Genomic DNA, 27,546 nt, shown 5'->3' with positions numbered 1-27,546 from the left:
ATACTCTCTGGAGTTTAGAAGAATGAGAGGTGATCTCATTGAAACCTGCAAGATTCTGAGAGGGCTTGACAGGGCAGATACCGAGAGGTTGCTTCCACTGGCTAATGAGTCAAGAACTGGGGGTCAGGATAAGTCGTCAATCGTTTAGGACTGAGATGAGGAGAAATTTCTTCACTAAGAGGGAATTCCCTACCACAGAGAGAGCTGTGGATGCTCAGTCATAGATTCTTTTGACTCTCAGGGAATCGAGGGATAGGGCAGGAAAATGATATTGAGGTCGAAAATCAGCCATGATCTTACTGAATAGTGGAGCAGTCTGGAGGGGCCGAATGGCCTACTCCTGCTCTCACTCCTTGTCGCAAATGCATGACTGCATCATTAGGGTGTCTGGTTAGCGAGCAGAACTCTTCTTACTGATGGGACAAACCATTTGGCATGGAATTTCTTTCTGCAGTGAATTCTGCAGAATGTTACCTTCGCACATGCCTGAGAACTGTAGTTTTGTGTAAGAATTCCCAGAGGCAGTAAAATTGCTGTTATCTTAGAATCATAGAATCGTACAGCACAGAAGGAGGCCATTGTGCCTGCGCTGGCTGTTTATTAGAGCCATCCAGTTAGTCTCCCTCTCTGCTCTTCCACACAACCCTGAAACATTTCCCTTTTCAAGTATTTACCCAATGCCCTTTGAAAGTTACTATTGCATCTGCTTTCACCATCCTTTCAGACAGTGCGTTACAGGTCATGACTACTCACTATTTTTTTTAAAAAAAGAGAAAAATCCACTTCATCTCCCCCCCAGATTCTGTTGCCAATGATCTTAAATCTATGTCCTCTGGTTACTGACCCTCCCGTCAGTGGAGACACTGACCTGAGTGATAATAATCATTTGCCCTAGTTCTCGATCATATTCCAATTCTAATGCACTTTAATGTTAGTTTTATAACCTGCTACAGTCTGTCAGCAGTATATTTAGTTTGATACTCCTATCTCTGTAGCCCAACAGAAAACGGGAAGCTGCTTGATCCTGCCGAGTGGACGATTTTAGATGTTTTCAATTATTTCAAGAAAGCTGGCTTTGAAGACCAGGCTGCAGCTTTTCAGGAACAGGTAAGTTGAATATGTTAGCTAGTTTTTGTAAACCGCAGTGGGTTAATTCTTCAACTCGTGTTCCCCCAACTGTTTTAAAGCAGTTTTAACTTTGCGTTCAGCAGTCCATCCAATGTCCAGAAGGTTCCACAGGAATCCCGTCTCCAAGCACACTGGCTGTCCAATTTTCTACTGACAGTTGAAACCTTATCCCAAAGGCAGAATAGTTCTGGACTCTAGGTTCCTACAGCTTAGTCTTGTTTTACACAGCAGAGGTGCAGTTGATACAGAGAGGTACATGTCAGCAGTTAATTGCGTTCCTGTTATTGGATCCATTTATTGAAATAGCTTGAATGTACCAAAAGAATTGAATCAGATATTGAACAATATTGGTAATTGCAGAACAGCAGCAAAGTGTCTGATTCTTTCTACCTCTGTAGCATTGCCCCCTCTCCCTCTGCCTCATATATCTACCTCTAGACTTGACTATTGCCGTGCTCTCCTGGCTGGTCTTCCACCTTGCACCCTCTGTAAACGTGGGCTCAACCAAAACTGCTGCCTGTATCCTAGCTTGCATCCAAATCCCGTTCTCCCATCACCCCTGTGCTAATGGACCAACATGGGTTCCCACTCCAATGAGGCCTCAGTTTTAAAATTCTCATCCTTGTTTTTTTAATCCCTCCATTTCCTCGCCCCTCCCTATCTCTGTAACCATCTCAACCCTCCCATGCATCCCTGATTTTCATCATCCCCGCCATTGGCGACTGTGCCTTCAGCTGCCTAGGCCCCAAGCTCTTGAATTCCCTCCCTAAACCCCTCCGTCTCTCTCTATCTTTCTCGGCCTTTAAGACGCTCTTCAAACGTCTCCCTTTGACCTGTCATCTGCCCTAATATCTCCTTATATGGCTTGGTGTCGAATTTTGTTTGATAATGCTCCTGTCAAGCACCTTGGGATAGTTTGCAATGTTAAAGGTTCTAATTAGGTTAAACTGTTCTGGTCATAAAAAATAATCTTGTGTGCTGTCTTTTTTTTTTAACATTTTATACAGCTGCAAATGGATCTGTTGTGTGTTCAAGTGGGGTTTCAGCACAGTAAAGTTAACAGGGCAGTTTGTTTTGGGGTAGAATAGTGCTTTATGCAGAAGTGCAGCCAATTTATTAGCAGTTTTACAGGGTAATGTGAAAGCCCTTCTCTCTGTGCAGTAGTTGGCACCAAGTGTCAGCAGCAAGGATTCAGAGACCCAAAATCCTAACAGACTGGGGGAGGCAAGGGGTGGGCGAGAGGGAGAGCTGGTACGTGCAGCAAAGTCATGAGCAAAAGAAAGAAAATGTTAAAATAAAACCGAATGAATAAGGAAGAACACTGACTAATGAAAGGGGGAAAGGACAATAGGCAGAAAAATTGGGTGAGGAAAGGAGAGAGTCGAAATGTTAGGGAAGTGGGAAGGGAGTCTGAAAGATACTCACAGCAAATGAAGGTATGTGAGAGACGAGGGCGTGTTCACAGGAGAAATAAAACCAACAATTGACTACTTTTGGGACGCAGTTAACGTCAACATTCGTTTGACTCAGACTTCATCCTGCATGGGCCTCCACTTCCCTACTTTCGCACTCCGTGTTTACATTTAGACTCTGCACCGTATCCTTCTTTCTATCAATGCATTTGATGGGGAAGCTAAAGAAGCACATGAGGGAGAAAAGAAAAAGATATGTTGCTCGAGAGGAGGCTTGTGTGGAGCATAAACTCTGGCAAAGACCAGTTGGGCCGAATGGCCAGTTTCTGTGCTGTAAATACTATGTCATGTTATAAATGTAAGTTGTTTTTCTGTGTGCTTTTCTGCAAATAACAGCTGTCAGAACTGATTATCTTTGGGGTTATTTGTTATTGGCTCTGCTGCAGGAAATAGATGGTAAGTCATTGCTTCTGATGAAAAGGAGTGATGTTCTGACGGGACTGTCAATCAAGCTGGGCCCAGCGCTCAAGATTTACGAATATCACGTGAAAGCACTGCAGATGCGCCATTTAAAAAGCAGCTCCTCGTAGTGATAAAGGAGGCCTGTGAACTCTCTAAGGGCCGGTGTGTGGAAATCAGCCCACTGTATTCCCCTGTCTCCACTCCCCCCTCCTGACGATTGCATGTGGGATATTGTCTGTTCAGTTGTGTGGGTTGCAGAAATTTTGTGTTGTAGAAACTTGTTTGGGTGCTTTTCGAAACTCGAAGGGAGCCTGAGCCTCCTTGAGGTAAAGTGGCCCTTTACAGTGACTTGGAACCTCTACTCAATTTTTGTGAGCAGTCGTGTTTTTCTTTTACCGATTAACTGTATGTGTTTACTTTCGGTACGTGTCAGTGATCTGATAATCATTCAGATCGTCTAAACCTGTGACTGTATGATGATGTAACTCCAGCAATAACGAATTGCTTAACTGTGGATTTTGCCCTGGGTGCTTTTCCGAGAGACGCTGTATTGTAAAATACGCCGTTTTATATTATACTGTAACCGTTAACTTGGTGCAAATGAATCGTTGGAAAAGTTTTCCTGCCGTTGCTGTTTTGTGCTGAGCTGGCTGATGCTTCTGTTGTCAGTGTTACTGTCGAAAGGCGTGTGTCGGAATGTGGCTTTGGTCGTGCAGTGAAGGGACCACCTGCTTCTGTGCATCTTTTTAACTAAAGGGGGTGGGATCATCATTTCCAGAGTGTTTAAGATTTTTGGATCCTAGTCGGCCACTTTAAATAGCTGTTCCTCACCCAATGATGAGCTCCCAGCACATGAGCCTCCCAGATGTAGTCAAACTCACATACCGCGTAAGGCACTCACTGCCTGCTTTCCTCCATTATTTCATATCAATTGGAAGATATGTCCCTGCAAAATGTGCACTGCACAAGAGAGACTGAAACATCCACTCAGGTAGGTTTTGTGGGTGGGCAATGGAGGTGGTTTGACAGAGAAAGAAAAAGAAAATAAATAAGTTACCCCATTCACAGCCCACTTGCAGCTCCAAAGCATTGGGTCACATCGTATGCGAAGTAAGTTCTATATAATTTGGGTCGGAGCTGTCCATAGAATGAGCTTGGCACAGCCACCAGTACTCACGTCTGGGCCAGATCGTTGTGAGTTCAATCCCAGTCAAGGACTTGAGGCTAAACTGATCATGTGTACAGGATAGACAATAAGCATCACAGGTGCATGGTTTTATTTCACATCCCAACACAAGAAACCAAATTAAATGGCACAATGAAAAAGCATTGCCTGTCTCGTATCCCCAGATTGAGAAAAGTGATGATGCTTTGATAATTCTTACAGAATGTAAGTGTTGAGAATGTCGCCATTCTCAGTGTAGTTTCCTTTTGTTGGTATGTATTTGCACAAATGCTAACGTGATAGCAATCCCTTTGAATACATCTACTTTCTGTTAGCAGTGATCTACACTGACCAGGAGTTTCTATTCACTTTCACTCATCATACAAGGTTGCAGATTTTGAATGGAAAGATCAAAGTACTTTGTACTTTATCATGTCCCTTTGATTTTCCGCCAACAGATTTTTCCGAAGGCGATGGGGTGTCGATGGGGAGGACTGGGTGGTGGAATGGGGGAATGTGGTAGATAGCAGGCACCATGGCTTCTACCAACACACAGCAGATGTAAGGCAAACAAAGGTTGCTCTCGCCATAGTCCCAAATGACCATAGGCATCTCTGAGAGAGAGAGACAGCTGGTGATGTATAGCTTGAGGGTCACCATTCCTCAAGCATGGGGCAAGGCAAGGAGGCAGACTTCCATGAACTACCACAGCCGGTATGGGGATTGAACCCCAGCTGTTGGTGTCTTTCTGCATCACATTCTAGCTGTCTAGCTAACTGACCTAACTGACCAAAAGTAATAGCTGGTTTATTCTGTGCTCCCTCCAGGAAAGCAACTTGGCTCCACTAAATACCCCTCTCTCTGACAACTAGCCAGAATTGGAAACTCATCACGTGACAAGATATATTAAGAAAACAGGATGTTACAGTTCAGGGATTTCCCCCAACCCTGCTATATTCACAGACCAAAGGGCAATTTGCATATGCAGCTGGAATCGCTTCGCAAGTGAAACTTGTGTTGCTGTGAGACGAGACAGTGCGTGGGACCACACACCCAGCTTTGACAATAAACCCCATGATCATGATACATTCGCTGCAAAATGTGGGGTGTCCGCCACATTCTCCCAGCCCTTCTGACCGGCATAAAACAACATGCTATCAAACCTACAAGAGGCTCATGCCAATTGGTTAGATTTATTTATGGATTCTTCTTCTTTGGCCTCCTTATCTCGAGAGACAATGGGTAAGTGCCTGGAGGTGGTCAGTGGTGTGTGGAGCAGCGCCTGGAGTGGCTATAAAGGCCAATTCTAGAGTGACAGGCTCTTCCACAGGTGCTGCAGAAAAATTTGTTTGTCGGGGCTGTTACACAGTTGGCTCTCCCCTAGCGCCTCTGTCTTTTTTCCTGCCAACTGCTAAGTCTCTTCGTCTCGCCACACTTTAGCACCGCCTTAATGGCTGCCCGCCAGCTCTGGCGAACGCTGGCAACTGACTCCCACGACTTGTGATCAACGTCACAGGATTTCATGTCGCATTTGCAGACGTCTTTAAAGCGGAGACATGGACGGCCGGTGGGTCTGATACCAGTGGCGAGCTCGCTGTACAATGTGTCTTTGGGGATCCTGCCATCTTCCATGCGGCTCACATAGTCAAGCCATCTCAAGCGCCGCTTACTCAGTAGTGTGTATAAGCTGGGGATGTTGGCTGCCTCGAGGACTTCTGTGTTGGAGATATGGTCCTGCCACCTGATGCCAAGTATTCTCCGGAGGCAGCAAAGATGGAATGAATTGAGACGTCGCTCTTGGCTGACATACGTTGTCCAGGCCTTGCTGCCATAGAGCAAGCTACTGAGGACGCAGGCCTGATACACTCGGACTTTTGTGTTCCGTGTCAGTGTGCCATTTTCCCACACTCTCTTGGCCAGTCTGGACATAGCAGTGGAAGCCTTTCCCATGCGCTTGTTGATTTCTGCATCTAGAGACAGGTTACTGGTGATAGTTAGGTGAACTCTTGAACCACTTCCAGCGCGTGGTCGCCAATATTGATGGATGGAGCATTTCTGACGTCGTGTCCCATGATGTTCGTTTTCTTGAGGCTGATGGTTAAGCCAAATTCATTGCAGGCAGCCGCAAACCTGTCGATGAGACTCTGCAGGCACTCTTCAGTGTGAGATGTTAAAGCAGCATCATCAGCAAAGAGGAGTTCCCTGATGAGGACTTTCCGTACTTTGGACTTCGCTCTTAGACGGGCAAGGTTGAACAACCTGCCCCCTGATCTTGTGTGGAGGAAAATTCCTTATTCCGAGGACTTGAACGCATGTGAAAGCAGCAGGGAGAAGAAAATCCCAAAAAGTGTGAGTGCGAGAGCACAGCCCTGTTTCACGCCACTCAGGATAGGAAAGGGCTCTGATGAGCCACCATGTTGAATTGTGCCTTTCATATTGTCATAGAATGAGGTGATGATACTTAGTAGCTTTGGTGGGCATCCGATCTTTATGGATTAAGTAATACACAAAAACAAAAAGTGGCTGCAAGGTACTCAAGCCGCATGATAGGCTTTATTTTAATGTAGACACCCTCACAATTAGAATCAGTCCACGGGGGTGGGGTGGGGGATGATTATTCCCTTTTGATGAGCAACAGAACCTCTTTGAAAATTAGCTTCCTGAGTAGGCTTTCAAATAATGATACTGTTTTGTGCCTTTTGTGGGGATGGATGTGTGTGTGGTGGGGCACCTCACATGTTTTCCAGTAAACGGTATATCTTGATTAGTAATTGAAACTATTTTGCCTGAAGACTTTGAATGTCCTGACCAGAAATAAAGCCCAGCAGCCATGGCTGTAATTTATGCCTTAGGACTTCTTTTCATGTTAATTTGAAGTAAACTGCAAGTTTAGTGGAACCTGCCCCTTCTTAAAAAGTTATTGCCTCAGTATTGGTGCCTCCCACACTTTACCCTAGATGGAGTCTTGCCTATTTACTGTATTCAAAGAGATGATAATCCTCCTATTTCATTGCCAATAGTATAAATTAACATTTCACCAAAACAACTGTTGACTTCACAAAGATGTTAGCTGCTTTTGCATGGACGCAGCATCTGTGGTTGTTCTGGTAAGGATATGTGGCATCCATATTAATTCTAGCTGTTTTATAAACTGAAATGTACCAAAACATCCTTATTTTCCACATGCTTATTCAACATTGCATTAACTACATGTTTCTTTCTAGTCTGTGGGAGACATGAGAGTGGTGGGCACTGCCTTATACTCAATATTTATAAGAACATAAGAAATAGGAGCAGGAGTAGGCCATTCGGCCCCTCAAGCCTGCCCTGCCATAAGATCATGGCTGATCTGCCCCAGACTTCAACTCCTCTTTCATGCCAGCTCCTCATAGCCTTCAACTCCCTGATAAATATGTTTTACACTCCTTGATCTAGATGAGTAAAATTGGTACAGAACATTTATTTTGTCCGTTTGCTTTCTTCAGCTGACCACTACATTTTCATTCTTGTTAACTCATGATATTTGGACGTATGCAGAACATGGACCAGATAAAGGAAAAGTATGGACAACCTAACACTGCACCATATAGACATACTGCAGTACTATAACACAAAGTTAGTAAGGATGCAGGTTGGCAGTAGTGATCCTTATACCAGCTCCCCTGCCCCAACATCCCCACAGGGGCTGAGCGGAGAGTTCCTTCAAAAAGGACATGTTTTTCCAGAAAGATTGAGGGAAATCTGGAGACAGCCCAGGGTGCTCACGTGTAGCCATGAATAGACAATCCCAAGTTGATATTGACATTTTTTGGAACTTGCAATGGGAGAAAAGGTTTTTTTAAAAAAAAGCTTGCATTGATCAAAGAGATGCACAGAATGCTGTGAAACCCAATAGCTGTCTGTCATTCTGAGTAAGTGTTGTAGCTTCTGCTTGCAGCTAATCTGTATGTAAGTGTTTTTTGAATCTGTATGTTTTTTTAAAAACTTGAATCAAATGATGGTGACACTTCTTCCCATTGCTGTGCATATTGAAAGAGTTTGAACACAGCACCTGAGACATGTGGAGTTTATTGAGCAGTAAAATGCTGGCTGCTTATCCTTACATGTATTTTGTGTGTGTGAAATGTTAAATTATGATTTTTTTGTGTATAATAATGCAGATTTTATTGACTTATTGTATTGTAACCAGTCATCTGAAATTACAGATGTACATTGAAAGTATTTATACATGTTACTTAAGAGATAAAATGTTACATTGATTTTTTTAAAAATAATATGGTGCTGGTTAAAGCCTGGTCACTTGTGATGTCTGTTCTTTGCCCAAACACATTTCCTACAGTTTTCATCAGACAGGGAAAGGTGCAATGTCTTGTTTGTTCTACCTATGAAGCAGACCTATTGTAGCTTACTGTCAGTGTCCCATGGTGAAAAAGCCACGCGATCAATTGTAGATCATCGAATGCAGCACAGATAGATCTCTTTATTCCAAAATGCAATAGCGTTACAAATCATGAAGAGAAATACAACACATTAGTGAAGGTTCAATCTTTAACCTTCAGTAACCAAATTTTAAGTTTGATTCATATCTTTCCACTGAGATTCGTTTTTCCCTTTTTAAAATTTGACACCTCCTCGAGCGATTGTATCAAAAGTGATGCGCAAGGGTTTGATCTTTCTGTGCCTGTTACTATGACCATCTTGAGGCAGTTGCTACAGTTTGGATGCAGGTCTCTTTCGTACAGTGCCCGAAATCTTACCGGATGGATTATCTAAGGGCAACAGAACCTAAAACAGATGAACATCGGAATTAATTGATGCAAAATGCCAGAGAGTTTCATGCATTGGAGAAATTCTTTTTAATCGCAGTCAACTAAAGTCAAATTTCCCTGCCTGCACCAGCTGCACATTGCAAAATAGCAGACATTATATTATATTGCAATGGCATTTTACATATTACTATCAGATCTTCTCTGATGCTGCTCATATTATGTCAGATGATGCACTGTTTTATAATGACTTACACCTTTGTTATACCAAATAGCATATGATGTACTATTCTGTTGCTAAGTCAAACCAGTGTTTCTAGGCTGTCTTTTTAAGGCCACAAAATTTACCTTCAAAAACGAAATACCCTGATCAGTTACAGGTTAATTACAGTTGGTTAGTGGTTTGCAAACTGGAGAGTGCTTCAAAGCAGAAGGAATTAACCTAAAATAAGTGCCTTTCCCTTTTTTCCTAATATTTTTGACACTTTGAAGTCTGACAGACTTGCACTTAACCCAGCACTATATTCTTGTATGCATATGGCTAGCTTACCTCATCATTTTTATGAATTCCAAACTTTGTCATATCGATTGTGAAGTAATGCTTATTTGGCATGACTATTTCAATCTCTTCCATCTTAAAGAAAAACGCAGGAATACAAAGGTAGACATTATAGACTGGGAATCTATCTCCAAGATCCAATACACACAAAGATATACTTTAAATTTGCACACCTTATATTGTGACTTTGAAAAACACCATCATGATATTGCGAGCATGTGTACAATACATGTTTTGTCAACACTGCCTTGTTTCAAAACCCATTTGGTTTTCAATATAAATGCAGCCAGAAATTATTTTTATCATTTGCTTAGAGACTTTCCCAGCTACATTCCAGTTTGGGATTATCTATTCATAACATGAACAGAAACTATTATATTTGTGTGTCAGCTGTGGCTCAGTTGTTAGCATTCATGCCTCTTACTCAGGTTATGGGTTTAAATCCACCACATAGGATCTAACCACAAAAATCAAGTACTAAGGGAGAACTTTTGGATGAGACATTAAACTGAGGCCCCATCTACCCTCTCAGGTGGATGTAAAAGATCCCAGGGTCCAGGGTCACTATATCAGGATTTTGGAGCTTGAGGGGCAGCTGGTGTCCCTGCGGAGCACAAGGGAGGATAAGAATTATTTTCTTTATTCATTCATGGGATGTGGGCATTGCAGGCTAGGCCAGCATTTATTGCCCATCCCTAATTGCCCTTGAGAAGGTGGTGGTGAGCCACCACCTTGAACCGCTGCAGTCCATGTGGGGCAGGTACACCCACAGTGCTGTTTGGAAGGGAGTTCCAGGATTTTGACCCAGTGACGCTGAAGGAACGGCGATATAGTTCCAAGTCAGGATGGTGTGTGACTGGGAGGGGGAACTTGCAGGTGGTGGTGTTCCCATGCATTTGCTGCCCTTGTCCTTCTAGTTGGTAGAGGTTGCAGGTTTGGAAGGTGGTCTAAGGAGCCTTGGTGTGTTGCTGCAGTGCATCTTGTAGATGGTACACACTGCTGCCACTGTGCGTTGGTGGTGGAGGGAGTAAATGTTGTGGATGGGGTGACATTCAAGCGGGCTGCTTTGTCCTGGATGGTGTCGAGCTTCTTGAGTGTTGTTGGAGCTGCACCCATCCAGGCAAGTGGAGAGTATTTCATCACACTCCTGACTTGTGCCTTGAAGATGGTGGACAGGCTTTGGGGAGTCAGGAGGTGAGTTACCTGCCACAGGATTCCTAGCCTCTGACCTGCTCTTGTAGCCACGGTATTTATATGGTTACTCCAGTTCAGTTTTTGGTCAATGGTAATCCCCCAGGATGCTGATAGTGGGGAAATTCAGAGGGGGATTTCCCGGATCATATGTTCCAGGAGCTGGCTACCCCACAGACAGTAGGGTTTAGGATAGTAAATGGTTGGCCATCGGGAAGAGGCAGGCAGTCCAGGAATCTTCAGGGTGTGTGCCACTCTCAAACCAGTACTCGGCATTGGAGACTGCTGGGAGTGATGACACCTTGCAGTCCAGACCATGGCATCAATGGGCAAGGGACTGTACAGGAGGGAGCAGCAAAGAGTAGCAATGCAGTCATTATAGGAGATTCCATAGTTAGGGAGACAGAGGCATTTCTGTAACTCTCATCGTGAGTCCTGCATGGTGTGTTGCCTCCCTGGTACCAACAACATAGAGCAAATCATGAAGTCCTACAGTCCGATTTTCAGGAGCTGGAAGGAAGTTTAAAAAGTACATCATAATCCTTGGATTGCTCCCAATGCCACAGATTAGTGAAAGTAGGAATAGGAAGATAGGGAGGATCAATGTGTGGTTTGAGGTATGGTTCGGGAGGGTGGGCTTCAGATAATTGGGACCAGTTCTGGGGCAGGAGTCACCTATTATCTCCTTCAATCCCATCAATTTCCCAGAGTACTTAAGGATGTGGCCCTAGAAATAGTGGATGCATTGGTGGTCATCTTCCAAGATTCTATAGACTCTGGAACAGTTCCGACAGATTGGAGGGTAGCTAATGTAATCCCACTATTTAAAAAGGGAGGTAGAAAGAAAGCAGGGAATTATAGACCAGTCAGCCTGATGTCAGTAGTGGGGAAAATTCTAGAGTCCATTATCAAAGATTTTATAGCAGAACACTTGGAGAACAGTGGTAGAATTGGACAGAGTCAACATGGATTTACAAAAGGGAAATCATGCTTGACAAATCTACTAGAATTCTTTGAGGATGTAACTAGTAGAGTTGATGAGGGGGAGCCAGTGGATGTGGTTTATTTGGACTTTCAGAAGGCTTTCGATAAAGTCCCACATCAGAGATTAGCATGTAAAATTAAAGTGCATGGGATTGGGGGTAGTGTATTGCGATGGATAGAAAATTGGTTGGCAGATAGGTCTTTTTCCGATTGGCAGGCAGTGACTAGTGGGGTACTGCAGGGATCGGTACTAGGACCCCAGCTATTCATAATATATATTAATGATTTAGATGGGGGAACTAAATATAATATCTCCAAATTTGCAGATGACACAGAACTGGGTGGGAGGGTGAGTTGTGAGGAGGATGCAGAGAGGCTTCAGGGTGATTTGGACAAGTTAAGTGAGTGGGCAAATGTATGGCAGATGCAGTATAACGTGGATAAATGTGAGGTTATCCACTTTGGAAGCAAAAACACGAAGGCAGATTATTATCTGAACGGCTATAAACTGAGAGAAGGGTGTTCTCGTACACCAGTTGCTGAAGGTAAACATGCAGGTCCAACAGGTAGTAAAAAAGGCAAATAGTACGTTGGCCTTCATAGCGAGAGGATTCGAGTACAGGAGCAGGGATGTCTTGCTGCTATTATACAGGGCCTTGGTGAGGCCACACCTGGAATATTGTGTGCAGTTTTGGTCTCCTTATCTGAGGAAGGATGTTCTTGCTATAGAGGGAGTGCAGCGAAGGTTTACCAGACTGATTCCTGGGATGGCGGGACTGACGTACAAGGAGAGATTGAGTTGGTTAGGATTCTATTCGCTGGACTTCATAAAAGTGATGGTGGATCTTATAGAAACCTGTAAAATTCTCACAGGACTTGACAGGGTAGATGCAAGAAGGATGTTCCCGATGGATGGGGTGGGGGGGGCGAGTCCAGAACCAGGGGTCATAGTCTAAGGATACGAGGTAAACCTTTCAGGACTGAGATGAGGAGAAATTTCTTCACCCAGAGAGTAGTGAGCCTGTGGAATTCACTACCACAGAAATCAGTTGAGGCCAAAACATTGTATGTTTTCAGAAGGAGTTGGATATTGCTCTTGGGGCTAAAGGGATCAAAGGATATGGGGGAAAGCGGGAACAGGTTACTGAGTTGGATGATCAGCCATGATCATAACGAATGGCGGAGCAGGCTCAAAGGGCCGAATGGCCTACTCCTATTTTTCTATGTTTCTATTCAAAAGGGATGTGTTGCACCTCAAAAGCATGGGACCAATGTCATCATGGGAAGGTTCACCAGTGTGGTTGGGGAAGGTTTAAAATAATTTGGCAGGGGCATGGGCACCAGCATATAGAAGTAGAAAAGAGGAATAAGTTGCCTATTGGGGACAAAATGGTGATATATGCTTAAAGGCACAGGGCAAGGCTAGACTAATTAATGAGTACTTTGTATCGATGTTTACTAAGGAAGAGGATGCTGACGAAATACCTGTAGAAGCAGAGATGGTAGAGCTAAAGGATGGGCTGAAAATTGATAGGCAGGATGTACTGGAAAGGCTGACTATGCTTATAGTGGATCAGTTACCTTTTCCAGATGGCTTGCCAAAGGAAGTGGGGGGTGGAGATAGCGGAAGGGTTTGCTGTAATCTTCCAATCTTCCTTAGATATGGAGGTGATACCAGAGGATTGGAGAGTGGCAAATGTGACACCTTTATTCAAGAAAGGATGTAAGAACATTCCTAGTGACTACAGGGAGGTTAGTTTCACATCTGTGGTAGGTAAAGTTTTAGAAACAACAATCGGGAAAATTGGCACTTGGAGAGGTTTGAGTTAATTAAGGAGAGCCAGTAAGGATTTGTAACTGAGAAGGTTGATGGAGGGAATGCAGTGGATGTTGTCTATATGGATTTTAAGAAATTGTTTGATAAAATACCACTTAAAAGGCTGGTTAACAAAATTGAGGCTCATAGAATGGAGGGTCAGTGCCAGCTTGGATTAAAAACTGGCTTAAGGACAGACAAAAGTGAGTCATGGTAAATGGTTGTTTTTCAGACTGGAGGATGGTAAACAGTCGTGTTCCCCAAGGTCTAGTGGTAGGACCACTGCTTTTTTGATATACATAAATTACTTGGATATTGGAATACAGAGTAAAGTTTCAAAATTCACCAATGATACCAAACTTGGAGGTGTGGTAGACAGTGAGGTTGATACCAATCAACTGCAATGGGACATAGAACGGGCAGACAAGTGGAAGATGGAATTTAATACAGATAAGTGTTAGTTGATGCATTTTGGCAGAAGGGATAGGGAGAGGAAATATAGACATACTACAGTTCTAAAGAATGTACAGGGACAGAGGGACCTGGGGCTCCATGTGCATCGATCTTTGAAGGTGAAGGACAGATTGAGAGAGTGGTTAGCAACAAATAAGGGATCTTGGGCTCCATAAATAGAGGCATTGAGTTTCTATAAGGTGGGATTAGATTGTGCGGCTAGTTTTTTTCAGCCGGCACAGACACGATGGGCTGAATGACCTCCTTCTGTGCTGTAACGTTTTTATGGTTCTGTAGTACAAAAGTAGGGAAGTTATGCTGAACCTTTATAAAGCTCTGGTTAGGCCCCAACTGGAGTATTGCATCCAGTTCTGGTCACCGCACTTTAGGAAGGATGTGAGGGGGGTCCTTGAGATGGTGCAGAGGAGATTTACCAGAATGGGTCCAATGATGGGAGATTTTAATTACAAGGTTAGGTTGGAGAAGCGGGTGTTGTTCTCCTTGGAACAGAGAAGATTGAGGAGAGATTTGATGGAGCTGTACAAGATTATGACAGGTTTAGATAAGTTAGACAAGGAAAAACTTCTCATTAACTGATGGTACAAGGACGAGGGGACACAGATTGAAGGGTTTGGGCACAAAATACCAGGGGAATGTGTGGAGGAATGTTTACACAGCGAGTGGTAATGACCTGGAACCCGCTGCCTACAAGGGTGGTGGAAGCGGAGACGATCAATGATTTCAAAAGGAAATTGGATCGACACTTGAAGTAAACAAACTTGCAGGGCTACAGGGGAATGAGAGTGACTGGGTTGCACTACAGAGAAGTGGTATGGACACGATGGGCCGAATGGTGCTGTTATGACTCGATTTCAAAGAAGAGCAGGGATTTCTCCCCGGTGTCCTGGCCAATATTTATCCCTCAATCACACATCACAGAAGAAAATTATCGGCTGATTATTTACATTGCTGTTTGTGCTGTGTGAAAACTGGCTGCTATATTTCCTACATTACTACAGTCACTGCACTTCAAAAGTACTTATTTGGCTGCAAAGTGCTTTTAGACATGCAGTGGGCATTAAAGGTGCTATATAAATGCAATTTTTTCTTTTCTTTTTTAGGGATGTATTGAAATATACTGGGGAGGTCGAGAAGGAGTTTGGTAAGAGGTTTGAATGACTCCAGAGTGGTACTGACAATGTACAGTACTGAACAACAGTTACCATAGCTGGTATGAATCTTTGATTTCAAAGAGCGGCCCTGCTTCAGGCATAAAGAGTTTTACTCCTCTCCCTTGGAGTGTCAGTCGAGATAGTGAAAATTAACAGGTTATTCTTTTGGAGAGTTTCACGCCTGACCCTGGCCTTACTCACTGTGCATTTTCTAGCATGTTTTAGCCCGGCTAAGATAACTCACTGAGCTGCAGCCTCTGCTCTGGATTATGGATTACTCCAAGCAATGGGTTTACATACCAGGTGACCTCATCGGGAGCTGGTTTGAAAGGTACTTGTATCTGTAGCTTCAGATACTTTCATTAAGATGCAAAGAGAAATTCCAGACTGATTACATTCAGCTTAAAATTTGCATTGTAACACACCTTTCATGATCTCGGGACCCCCCAGAGCAGTTCACAGTTGAGGTACTTTTGAAGTGTTTCTTTCTTTTGGGCCTCCTTATCTCGAGAGACAAGGGATACGCGCCTGGAGGTGGTCAGTGGTTTGTGAAGCAGCGCCTGGAGTGGCTATAAAGGCCAATTCTAGAGTGACAGGCTCTTCCACAGGTGCTGCAGAGAAATTTGTTTGTCGGGGCTGTTACACAGTTGGCTCTCCCCTTGCGCCTCTGTCTTTTTTCCTGCCAACTGCTAAGTCTCTTCGACTCGCCACATTTTAGCCCTGTCTTTATGGCTGCCCGCCAGCTCTGGCGAACGCTGGCAACTGACTCCCACGACTTGTGATCAATGTCACAGGATTTCATGTCGCGTTTGCAGACGTCTTTAAAGCGGAGACATGGACGGCCGGTGGGTCTGATACCAGTGGCGAGCTCGCTGTACAATGTGTCTTTGGGGATCCTGCCATCTTCCATGTGGCTCACATGGCCAAGCCATCTCAAGCGCCGCTGACTCAGTAGTGTGTACAAGCTGGGGATGTTGGCCGCCTCGAGGACTTCTGTGTTGGAGATACGGTCCTGCCACCTGATGCCAAGTATTCTCCGGAGACAGCGAAGATGGAATGAATTGAGACGTCGCTCTTGGCTGGCATACTTTGTCCAGGCCTTGCTGCCATAGAGCAAGGTACTGAGGACACAGGCCTGATACACTCGGACTTTTGCGTTCCGTGTCAGTGCGCCATTTTCCCACACTCTCTTGGCCAGTCTGGACATAGCAGTGGAAGCCTTACCCATGCGCTTGTTGATTTCTGCATCTAGAGACAGGTTACTGGTGATAGTTGAGCCTAGGTAGGTGAACTCTTGAACCACTTCCAGAGCGTGGTCGCCAATATTGATGGATGGAGCATTTCTGACGTCCTGCCCCATGATGTTCGTTTTCTTGAGGCTGATGGTTAGGCCAAATTCATTGCAGGCAGCCGCAAACCTGTCGATGAGACTCTGCAGGCACTCTTCAGTGTGAGATGTTAAAGCAGCATCGTCAGCAAAGAGGAGTTCCCTGATGAGGACTTTCCGTACTTTGGAGTGTAGTCACTGCTATAATGTAGGGAAACGCAGCACTGTCGATTTCTTGTTTTTGCATTTGCTTTGTCTGAGGGCTTTGTGCATTCAACTGATCAGCTTTTTTTTTGATACATTTCAGGAGATCCGCTTCTGACTGAGCCACTTTCCACAGAAAGCCCAGCTTCTGATCTCCAGCAGCCATAGCTTATGTGGCTGGTCCAGTTGAGATTCTAGTCAATGGTGATGGTGATGTTCATGGTGATAAATTGGGCAATGGTATTGCTATTGAATACCAAGGGGAGGTGGTTTGGCAATCTCGTGTTGGAGATGGTCATTGCCTGGCACTTGGTGGCATGAATATTAACTTGCCATTTATCAGCCCAAGCCTGGAGGTTATCCAGGCCTTGCGTTAACTATTTCATTATCTGAGGAATTGCGAATAGAGCTGAACACTGGGTAATCTTCAGCAAATATCCCCAGTTCTGACCCTATGATGGAGGGAAGGTCATTGATGAATCAGCTGAAGAAAGTTGGCCTGAGGAGCTCCTGCAGTGATGACCATAGAGGTGAGATGATTTCTGTCAATGCCATTGCTCTCTTGTTAATGTTTTATAATACAATATAATGTCTAAAAGAATTGGTGCGGTGTCTAAGCCCATTCAGGGCACATCTTCTGTGCAAAATACATTTTTGGTTGCTGCTCTACTCATTTGAATTCTGCATTTTTTCAGAATTTCTTCTTTTCTAAAGGGCTTCTATCAGGAAACTCAGCTCTTGATTCAGATTCTGAACTGTGGTTGTGTTGAGATTTGGCTTTATTTCCTGTTTATGTGGGCCCGAGGGAAACATGTACAGAGGCTTTGAACTGTAATGCTATATTTACGTATCACATCAGAAAAGGTCACTTGACCCATTGAAACTCATCATTTGTATCTTAACTTTTTCATCATGGAATCTAATTGTATTTAAAATGACTCCAATGTTTATGACTTTATTATCTTGTTTGGGTGAATTATTCCAAACAATTACCACTATTTGAGGAAAGACAATTTTCTTGATAACTGTTCTGTAAAGTTACAAGCCTTTCATTAAGGTCATCTGCTTAAAATTAGAGCCAGGTCATTCATTGGTTATGTCAGGAAGCTGTTTTTCCCACAAAAGGTAGTGGAAATCAGAAACTCCCCCCCAAAAAACTGTTGAGGATTGGGGGGGTGGGGGGAGTTCAACTGAAAATTTCAAAACTGAGATTGATAGATTTTTGCTCGGCAAGGGTATTAACCGAAGTGAGTAAATGAAGCTAAAATAGATATCAGCCATAATCTAACTGAATAGTGGAACAGGCTCAAGGGGCTGAATGGTCCACTGCTGTCCCTATTTTTCTCTTTTTTTCTGTCTTGTCCTTGTTCCTTGTGGTATCGAAACCATCCAAGGCAGTGGATTGACCTGATGTGGGGCCTTCATTTTTGGTTTCTGAATGCAATGACTGGGAATCCTATGACTGCAGACTGGGTGATTAATTCCATTCTGCTCCCCTGGAAAAGGAGAACGGGAAGTGATTGGCACCTCCCTGCACTAAAGTGGCAGTCAGTAGACGCTCAGCTCCTTTGGCATTTTTAGAGTGGTACTAAATTGTATTGATTTAATAAAAATAAACTCTAAACTAGATGATGCTGTAGTCCCTTCCAGCATCTATTATTATAAGGCTGGAGAATGTTGTGGGGCTAGGCTAGGCAAGACCATTGAGATTTGAAGCTTAGGCAATCAAAGGTCAGTTAAAGGTGAGAGGGAAGAAGGACGCAGTGCAGGACAGAATATAGCTCATCAGTGATGGGATTAATATTACAGCTTCCATTATATAGCATCCCTTACATTGAAGAATATGTCACAGTATTTTACAAGGGATAAGATAAAGGCGTCAATTACAGGAGACATGGAAGACATAATCACAAACATTGTCCTTTTATTAGAGGGAAGAAGTGAGGGGAGATGGTACTGCAAAGCGCAGGGAGATTAGTGACGGAGAGACGTCTGTAATAACGGAGCACGGGAACACGGGATGAGCAGGAACCCACAGCGGGAGAAACGAAGGTGCAGGTGGGAACATAGGATATAATTAGTTAAAATAGGCACTGACCTCTGGAACTTTGCTCAAACTGAGGCACTGAGCATCATAGAGAGTGTTCTGGATGGAGGCGGAGTACATTCCGGAGTCATAGGGACCGGCAAATGATTCAATGATAGAATCCTTCACGGAATTCCTAGGGAAAAAGATAAAACTTGGTTCGGCCTACTTTTCCACCAGTTTTCTCCTGCAACCTCTCCATCCCTCTGAAAGTGTCAGTTCCCAGTACTGTACAGCTGCACTGCTGCTAGAAATCCCATTCCTCATGTGTATGCCCCCCCTAACAGAGAGGCCTGGAATTTCCGCCATCACATTTACACCAATCACGGTGACGGGAGCTTGGCATCCAAATTTCCTGCGATGCCCATTTGCTGATGCTGCAGCATTGACATTGATATTGGTGTAAAACGAGCACAGACATAGTGCCAGTGGTGGCAGTGAGTGTGCAACTGTCTACTGTGTAGTGCCTCACTGCCACAGCTTTAGAGTAGAGGAGTGGGCTGAAAAATCTCAGCTGCGCTAAGACTGAGAGCACTTTATTTAAATATTGTTCATGTCTCAGGATGATTAGTAAAACATACATCAAATAAGATGGGTATTAAACTCCAGAGATCTCAGCTGGACTGGTATCAAGTGACTTTGGGGCTGCCCGGCGGCTAAGCTTTTTGGGCGGTCAAGGCAGGAGAGTTGTACGAGCCAGTCTTTTGCACGAGAAAGGAACGGAGCTATGTCAGTTAGTGGCAGAGGATCTTGGCAGACGGATCTCACAAATAGCATGAAGAATTGAGGAGATTGGTGCCAAATCAGGCAATACGTGCAACTTTCTTCACCAGAAAATGAAACAAGGCAAGACCAAGAAACTCTAGGCCTGAGGACATGAGGAATATCAGTCACAGCAGAGCCTGGTTCTGCCCTCAGTGAGACACCTACACACTCAGTAGTGTCCTTTCATTGAATTATAGAATGATACAGCACTGAAGGTGACCATTTGGTCCATCGTGACGGAGCTATCCAATTAATCCCACTGCCCTGCCCTTTCCCTTAACACTGCACATTTTCCCTTTCAAGTATTTATCCAATTCCCTTTTGAAAGTTACTATTGAATCTGCTTCCACTGCCCCTTCAGGCAGCGCGTTCCAGATCAGAACTCACTACGTTAAAGAAATGATTCCCCTCATCTCTCCTCTAGCACTTTCACCGTTTTCTTAAATCTGTGTCCTCTTGTTGCTGAACCTTCTGCCACTGGAAAATGTCGTCTTATTTTCGCTATCAAAGTCCCTCATAATCCGAACATCTCTATTAAAGCTTCCCTTAACCTCACCGCTCTTAAGGAGAGCAATCGCATCTTCTTTATTCCCTCCACAGAACTGAAATCCTTCATCCCCGATAGCCATTCTGATAAATCTCCCTTTGACTTTTGCTGTTCTAAGGGGAACAATCCCAGCTCTTAACACCGATCCCCACTCTTGTTGAAAACTGGCAGGCAATTTGAGACATCAGGGGGAGTGGAGAAAAATAAAGATGGTTATCCTTAAACTAACAAAAATTCTATCACAGAATCATGGAACTGTTAAAGCACAAAAGGTGGCTATTCAGTCCATCACATCTGTGCTGGCTCTCTGTAAGAGCTACTCAGCTAGTGATACTCTGCCACCTTTTCCCCGTAGTTCTCCAAATGGTTTCTCTGCCTCTTCCACCAGCCTGTCTTTGTCTTCTTGAAGTCTATCACTATCCTCCCCATAGTTCACAATACTTCCACGTTTTGTGTCATCTGAAAATTTTGAAATTGAGCTCTGCACATCCAAGTCAAGGTTATTAATATGGATCAAGAAAAGCAGTGGTCTTAATACCCCTGGGGAACCCCACTATATACCTTCCTCCAGTCCAAAAAACCACCACTGCTCTCTGTTTCCTGTCACTCAGCCGACTTCCTATCCATGCTGCCAATGTTCCTTTTATTCCACAGGCTTCAACTTTCCTAATAAGCCTGTTATGTGGCACTTTATCAAATGCCTTTTTGAAGCCCATGTACATCACATCAACCACGTGACCCTCATCAACCCTCTCTGTCACCTCATCAAAAACTCAATCAAGTTAGTTAAACACGATTTGCTGGCTTTCCTTAATTAATCCACATTTGTCCAAGTGACTGTTAATTTTGTCCCCAGTTATCGTTTCTAAATGCTTTCCCACCAGTGAGGTTAAACTGGCTGGCCTGTAGTTGCTGGGTTTAGGGGACCACGACCGCTGGCTGTTCTCCCAACCCCTCAGGATGCTCTGCAGCCGCTCAGTGACATCCTTCACCATGGCACCAGGGAGACAACACACCATCCTGAGTCACGTCTGAAGCTACAGAAACGCCTGTCTGTTCCTCTGACTATAGAATCCCCTATCGCTATTGTTTTCCCAATCTTCCTCCTGCTCCGCCCTGTACAGCTGAGCCAGCCATGGTGCTGTGGACTTAGCTCTGACTGCCCAGAGGAACCATCACGCTCACCAGTATTCAAAACGGAATACCAGTTGGGCAGCAAAGTTCACTCAGGGGAACTCCTACACCACCTGCCTGGATCTCCTTGACTGTATGGCAGTCACCCCTTCCCTCTCTGCCTGGATACCCTTAAGCTGCGGGGTGACCACCTCCTGAAATGTGCTATCCATGTAGCTCTCAGCCCATGGATGTACCGCAGTGATGCCAACTGCCATTCATCTCTGAAATTGGAGCTTCGTCTGATGACACTTCCTGCACAGGTGGTTGTCCAGGACATGAGAAATGGAACGGGATGTGGTCTGCATGGGACTGAGATGCCCTGCCATGCCTCTAATTATTAGACCATTAACTGGCTTAACAGAAATAAACATAAGACTTAAATAAAGACTCACTGTCTACTCACCAATCAGCTACTTCCCTTGTACTGTCCTCACTTTATTTTATATGGAGTTAACTTAAATATTTAACTTAACTCTTAGAATCCTTTGGTGTTGCTATCCCTTTCTATTTAATGTTATTATCTCTAGATTTGATTAATTAATTGAACACTGATTGTAATTATAAGATAAATTGTCATTGATTTTTTTATAGTAATTAATCGATCTAGTTTTATTTTACAGTTGATTAATTAAATTTAATTTAAAAGCTTACCATTATACTCACCTCATGTAACTCCAGACGCACAGATTGCACATATGACTGTAGTTGCACAAACCTACCAGGCAGCATCAAAGTTGACATGTCTGGGTGTACTGTAACGCCACTTAGCATACACGATGGTAGAGAAAACTCTGTCCCTCACTTCAGGCAGTGTAGTGAATGGGTCTTTTCGGAAACCCTCAAAGCCAGACTGCGTTGTTTTTAAGATCTTCATGTCTTTTATTCCAGAATGAACCACGGGGGGTTCTGCAAACCAATCAGGAGCACATGGGTAAGAATATGGTCTTTATAATAATTCATAATTGAGAGTCTCAGCACAATGACTCAAAGCTCAAGTCCCGTGCCAAAGACTTGAGCAGATCATCCAGGCTGATACTCTGAGTGCAGCACTGAGGGACAGCTGCATTGCTGCATGTGCTGTTAGATTAAGTAACTGTCAGGAGGACATAAAAGATCCCATGTTGCATTTTTTAAATGAACAAGGTGCTTTCTGAGTCCCTGGCCAACGTTCCACCTTCAACCAAAAGCAGATGAACGGGTCATTCAACAACAACTTTTATTTATATAGCACCCTTAATGTGAAGCATGTCCATGGTATTTTACAGACTGACATGTGGAACATGAACATTGAGATATAGAAGGAGCGGTGACCTAAGCTTGGTTGAAGAGATGCATTTTGATGAGGTGCATTAGGACTGCAGCACACTGGAGAGGCAGAGGGGTTTAGGGAAGGAACTCCAGAAAGTAGGACTGAGCCAGTTAAAGGCTCTTCCACCAAGGATGTAGGGGGGAATGTAGGATGCAGGCTGGAATCGGAGGAACAGTGTAGAAATGGGTATGTACAAATGGGGCATGTTGCAGAGACAGGGTGGGAAAGGCATGGACAGCTATTAAATTGAGACATTGGAGGCCAATGTGGGTTGGGGGTGATGGATCAACTGGATTTAGTGTAGAATTGTGGCAGAACTTTGTACAGGCTGAAGCTTATGGAGGATACGTCAGCAGGAGGACGGGGATGACAAAGACGTGTATGAGTATTTCAGCAGCAGAAGATATTTTACATCCCCTGAGAGGGAAGATAGGGCTTTGATTTAACAACTCATCTGCAAAGCCACACCTCTAACCTAACAGCACTCAATACCCAATAAAGTGTCAGCACAGAAATGGTGCTGAACTCTCTGGAGTGAAGCATGATTTGTAATGTTTTGTGTCAGAGACAAGAGTGCTAACTAATCATCAAGGGAGAACCATTTAAATTTTTTTATTTAAACAACTGACTCCCAGCTTACAAACCCCCAGCTTGTAGACTGACTCATTTCTCAGCTGGGATCTAACCAGCTGTTGCTTAATTAAAGTAATAACCCATAAAGAAACATCGCTGGGTGAAAATATGCAAAAGTGACAACAAAGAAGATGGACAAAGGCTGACTATTCCATGACGTCTGTCTCATCGCAACATGGTGAAGCTCCTTGCACCATCCACCACTGTGCCTCTTTGAGCTGGGGCACTGCAATAGAAAAAGGACAGGGTATTCACGGTGGAGAGGTGGATGAGATAGCAGATGAAGAACTAGAACTGACCGGTGGGCACCGCAGGGACTGGAGTGCATTGTTGACGCCGAGAATGGCATTTTAATTTGAGTTTTTGTTTATTTTTGGTTTTAATAAAGTTATTTTAATAATATAAGTATGTTTGTAAAGGGGGCCTGAGGAATAAAGGCCCCCTCGACATAAAATATATAAAAGGGGCCTGGGGTATAAAGGCCACCTTGGAAAAAAGATAAAACGAAAAAAAAAAAGGTATTCTTATCTAAGTCTGGCTGTTGGAACCTGATCCACAATCTCACTCCCTAGAGCAATCAAACAAGCACTAAGAGGCTGCATTATCTCATGACTCTTGTGGGGATGCCCAAAACTTAGGGGTCATAAATATAAGATAGGAGGAATTTCTTTCCCTAGAGAATGGCTAGCATATGGAACTTGTCATCACATGGAGTAGTTGAGGCAAGCAGCATAGATGCATTTAAGGGAAAGCTGGGTCAAAACATGAAGCAAAAAGGAATAGAAGGTTATGCTGATAGAGTTAGATGAAGAAGTATGGGAAAAGTCTTCTGTGAAGCATAAGCAATGATGTGAACCACTTGCGGCAAATGCCTGTTTCTGTAAATTCTACTTTCCATCTACCCCACAACCTGCTTTTTTAATAACTCACAATGTCCTCTTATCTCAGGAACTTCTCCTGATCCCTTCTAAAGGACAGCAGTGAATCCATACTCACTGTATCTTCCTGTACTCTGCTCCCAAGAGTAACTGTTTTTATTCTTTCATGGGATGTGAGCTTTATTAATGAGACTTGCTAGGCCACTTGAGTTAATCTTGTATGTCTGGAGTCATGTGGAGGTTAGATTTCCTAATTGACATTTGTGAACCAAATGGGTTTTCATGACACAAGCTTTCAATTATAGACCTTTTTAACTAATTAATTAAATTCCATCACCTGCCATGGTTAGGTTCGAACCTCTGTCTCCATGGTATTATACCTGAGTTACTAGATTAACAGCACAGTGACATTACTACTATGCCAACATCACCCCCAGTAATAATGCTGGGAAAATAAATACTTTTTGACATCTAATCTGTTTGCATACTTATATTGTTCTCATGCCTCCAGTTCTCTCATTCTTATTCATCTCAAATAAACTATCCAACTAGATGTAATTTATTCCCTATATCATTAAAAACTCTTTAAACCTTTGTTTTTCGAACAATAATAGTCCCAACTCCTGGAGACTATCTTGACAGCTAAGAGCCCTATGAATGGGTATCATTTTGGTCACTCTCCTCTGTGTCTTCTTCAGGGTCTTGACAAAGAGCACAATCAAGTACTTTAATGTGACTTTTACATATGCTCTCTTGGTATCTATATTTATTAGTATCGCCCAGCTTTCTTTTCTTTCATGAGATGCGAGTGCTACTGGCAAGCCTGGTATGTATTGCCTATCCCTAATTACCCTTCAGAAGGTGGTGGTGAGAGCTGCCTTCCTGAAACACTGCAGTCCATGTGGTATCGGTACACCCACAGTGCTGGTTAGGGAGGGTATTCCAGGGTTTTGACCCAGTGACAGCAAGGGAACAGTGATATAGTTCCAAGTCAGGATGGTGTGTGGCTTGGAGGGGAAACGTATGCATTTGTAAATTTTTGAAAAATCTACAGTGGAAAAGCAAAACAAAATGTCATAGGTCGATGCACAAAACAAAACAAAAAATCATTAGAACATTTTAGCAAATCAAAATTAATATTGAAATGCAGTTTTTACAAAGTGCCACCTTATCATGATACTAATATGTACATCAGTGACACAACTAGTTATAGCAGACAGGCAGCAACCCTTATGAAATACCTTATTCGCATTGTCAGCTGGGGCTCAGTTGGTAGCTCACTTACATCAGAAGCTTTTGGTCACCCGTGCTGATATCTCTTTCTGTGGCTCAGTGTAAAATTTTGATTAATGACCTTCTTATGAAGTGCCTTGAGATAATTTGCTACATTGCAGTGCAAGTTGTTGTTGTTAATGAGTCTTTTCTCACAGTCAGATTTTGATGCCGAATTAAAACAATGCTCAAACACTGGCCTAGCAATAAACCGTTAAAATAAAGCATTGGGCAAACCTCTGAACTTAAGCTCTGGGATTCCCTCCCTAAACCTATCCAGCTCTCTACCAATCTCTCCCCCTATAAGACACTCCTTAAAACCTACCTCTGTCACCTGTCCTAATATCTCTTTAATTGGCTTGGTGTCAAATTTTGTCTGTTTACACATTGGAAAGTTTTCACTACATTAAAGGCGCTATGGAAATGTAAGTTGTTGTTATTGACAGTGCTGCTTCGTGAGTTGTCAGGAAGACCGCCGGGCGCCAGTCTACCTCCAGGGGCTGTGCGCTGGAAGCCTGGATTTCCTCATTTAAATGGAGTGGGTGGGCCTTGTGCACTATTGAAAATGCTCCATTGTGCACTTGGAAGATCCTGAGAGGAAACCCAGGCCCTAAAAGACAGCAGCAATGTTAAAACGGTAGGTCAACTGGAAACCCCATGAGAGACCCAGAAGATCTTTTGTTCTTTGTTTTGGGTAGGTTAGGGCAGGATTTTTATCAGCTTCTGATGAATTATAGTAAACTTGTTACTCATATGTGCCAGAAGCTGTGCTGTGCAAACTGATTAATTGAGTTGATGCTGCTTTGTCATGGCTGGGATTTCTTTGAATAATGTTCTTGACAGCACTAGTCAGGCAGTATTTATTATGCACTTGCAGAAGTTCTGAGGGCATTAAGGATCAACCACGTCATGGGGAACTGGAACTAGAGCTTCGTCAGACCAGGCAAATCTGATAGGTTCCCTTCCTGGCAGAAAATTAGTGAACCAGTTTGCTAGTTGGCTCCAGAGACTAGTTGGATTGGTTTAGCAACAAAGTGACAAGACTTGGAACCAAAGACTTACCACTTTGGATCTGCTCAACTTCACAAAAGCGTGTGGCTTCATGGTTGTGAATGAAGGCGTGTACATGCCCTACACCACCCTGTATTGAAAACAAATTCAGATGTATTCCTTATTTTTCCTATTAAGAGCAGTTAAGTACAGTACAATAAGTTTAAGGTCATTAAAATATAACGATCTGGAAGACGCTTTCTGAAAGGGTGACAAAAGCAGATTCAATAATAACTTTCAAAAGGGAAATTAAATACGTATTGAAAAGGGAACATTTGTAGGACTCTGAGGAAAGAACCGGAGACTGGGATTAACTGGATCACTCTTTCAAAGAGCTAGCACAGGCTGAATGGCCTCCCCTGTCCTGTAACATTCTATGATGATGTACAGGGGGTTGGATGTTAAAATCAAGTGGAGATGATTTGCTTCATGCTATATATGTTTTGAAGCAATAATCGTATTTGTAAAGAACAGGCCATGAGTCGTTTGTACTTTGAAAAGAACTCTTCCCCAATGCTCTGATTCCTGATAATATTCCAAGGCAGCTCAGATGAACTTCACTGGTCCATGGTCAGTTGAAGTGCTCAGGTGTACAGTTTTACATCACATAAGCGGGGAATAGCAGAAGCTGGTCATGCTCCCACCAAGTTACAAACTGGTTGCGGAATGGTGATTGCAGAATGCTGGATTCATACCAGTCGCCTGGTTTCAGGTGGAAGTGAAATGGGAGGAGGTGATAGTGAGGAAATCCAGCTGGTGGAAATATCTGGTCAGATTTTGTTGTAGCACAGCATCTCACAGTACAGAAGAGGTTTACCAGGATGTTGCCCGGTCTGGAGGGCATTAGCGATGAGGAGAGGCTGGATAAACTCGGATTGTTTTCACTGGAACGACGGAGGTGGAGGGGCGACATGATAGAGGTTTACAAAGTTATGAGCGGCATGGACAGAGTGGATAGTCAGAAGCTTTTTCCCAGGGTGGAAGAGTCAGTTGCTAGGGGACATAGGTTTAAGGTGTGAGGGGCAAAGTTTAGAGGGGATGTGCGAGGCAAGTTCTTTACACAGAGGGTGGTGAGTGCCTGGAACTTGCTGCCGGGGGAGGTGGTGGAAGCAGGTACGATAGCGACGTTTAAGAGGCATCTTGACAAATACATGAATAGGATGGGAATAGAGGGTGCAGAAGGTTTTAGTT

At 43.6% G+C, this 27,546-nt stretch overlaps 2 protein-coding genes across 13 annotated transcripts in view; one reads left to right on the top strand and one right to left on the bottom strand.

Annotated features, from left to right (window-relative positions):
* samd13 (sterile alpha motif domain containing 13) overlaps positions 1 to 8,462 on the top strand; it is a 117,453-nt gene extending 108,991 nt beyond the window's left edge. For 7 of the 8 annotated variants that reach the window (XM_068036618.1, XM_068036617.1, XM_068036620.1 and 4 more), the window contains 2 exons: positions 996 to 1,107; positions 2,987 to 8,462. In XM_068036618.1, coding sequence (XP_067892719.1) covers positions 996 to 1,107; positions 2,987 to 3,130 — 256 coding nt within the window. In that variant the 3' untranslated portion in view covers positions 3,131 to 8,462. The remainder of the gene's footprint in view (positions 1 to 995; positions 1,108 to 2,986) is intronic. The other variant, XM_068036619.1, reaches the window with a different exon arrangement.
* Positions 8,463 to 8,627: 165 nt separating this feature from the next.
* uox (urate oxidase) overlaps positions 8,628 to 27,546 on the bottom strand; it is a 71,756-nt gene continuing 52,837 nt past the window's right edge. For all 5 annotated transcript variants that reach the window (XM_068036630.1, XM_068036631.1, XM_068036626.1 and 2 more), the window contains 5 exons: positions 26,368 to 26,446; positions 21,933 to 22,119; positions 18,738 to 18,861; positions 9,484 to 9,567; positions 8,628 to 8,952 (listed from right to left, as the gene is read on the bottom strand). In XM_068036630.1, coding sequence (XP_067892731.1) covers positions 8,878 to 8,952; positions 9,484 to 9,567; positions 18,738 to 18,861; positions 21,933 to 22,119; positions 26,368 to 26,446 — 549 coding nt within the window. In that variant the 3' untranslated portion in view covers positions 8,628 to 8,877. The remainder of the gene's footprint in view (positions 8,953 to 9,483; positions 9,568 to 18,737; positions 18,862 to 21,932; positions 22,120 to 26,367; positions 26,447 to 27,546) is intronic.

The sequence above is a fragment of the Heterodontus francisci genome, chromosome 8 (assembly GCF_036365525.1).
Source record: "Heterodontus francisci isolate sHetFra1 chromosome 8, sHetFra1.hap1, whole genome shotgun sequence".
In the NCBI taxonomy this organism is placed as follows: domain Eukaryota; kingdom Metazoa; phylum Chordata; class Chondrichthyes; order Heterodontiformes; family Heterodontidae; genus Heterodontus; species Heterodontus francisci.
This window is presented reverse-complemented; position numbering and strand designations above follow the sequence as displayed.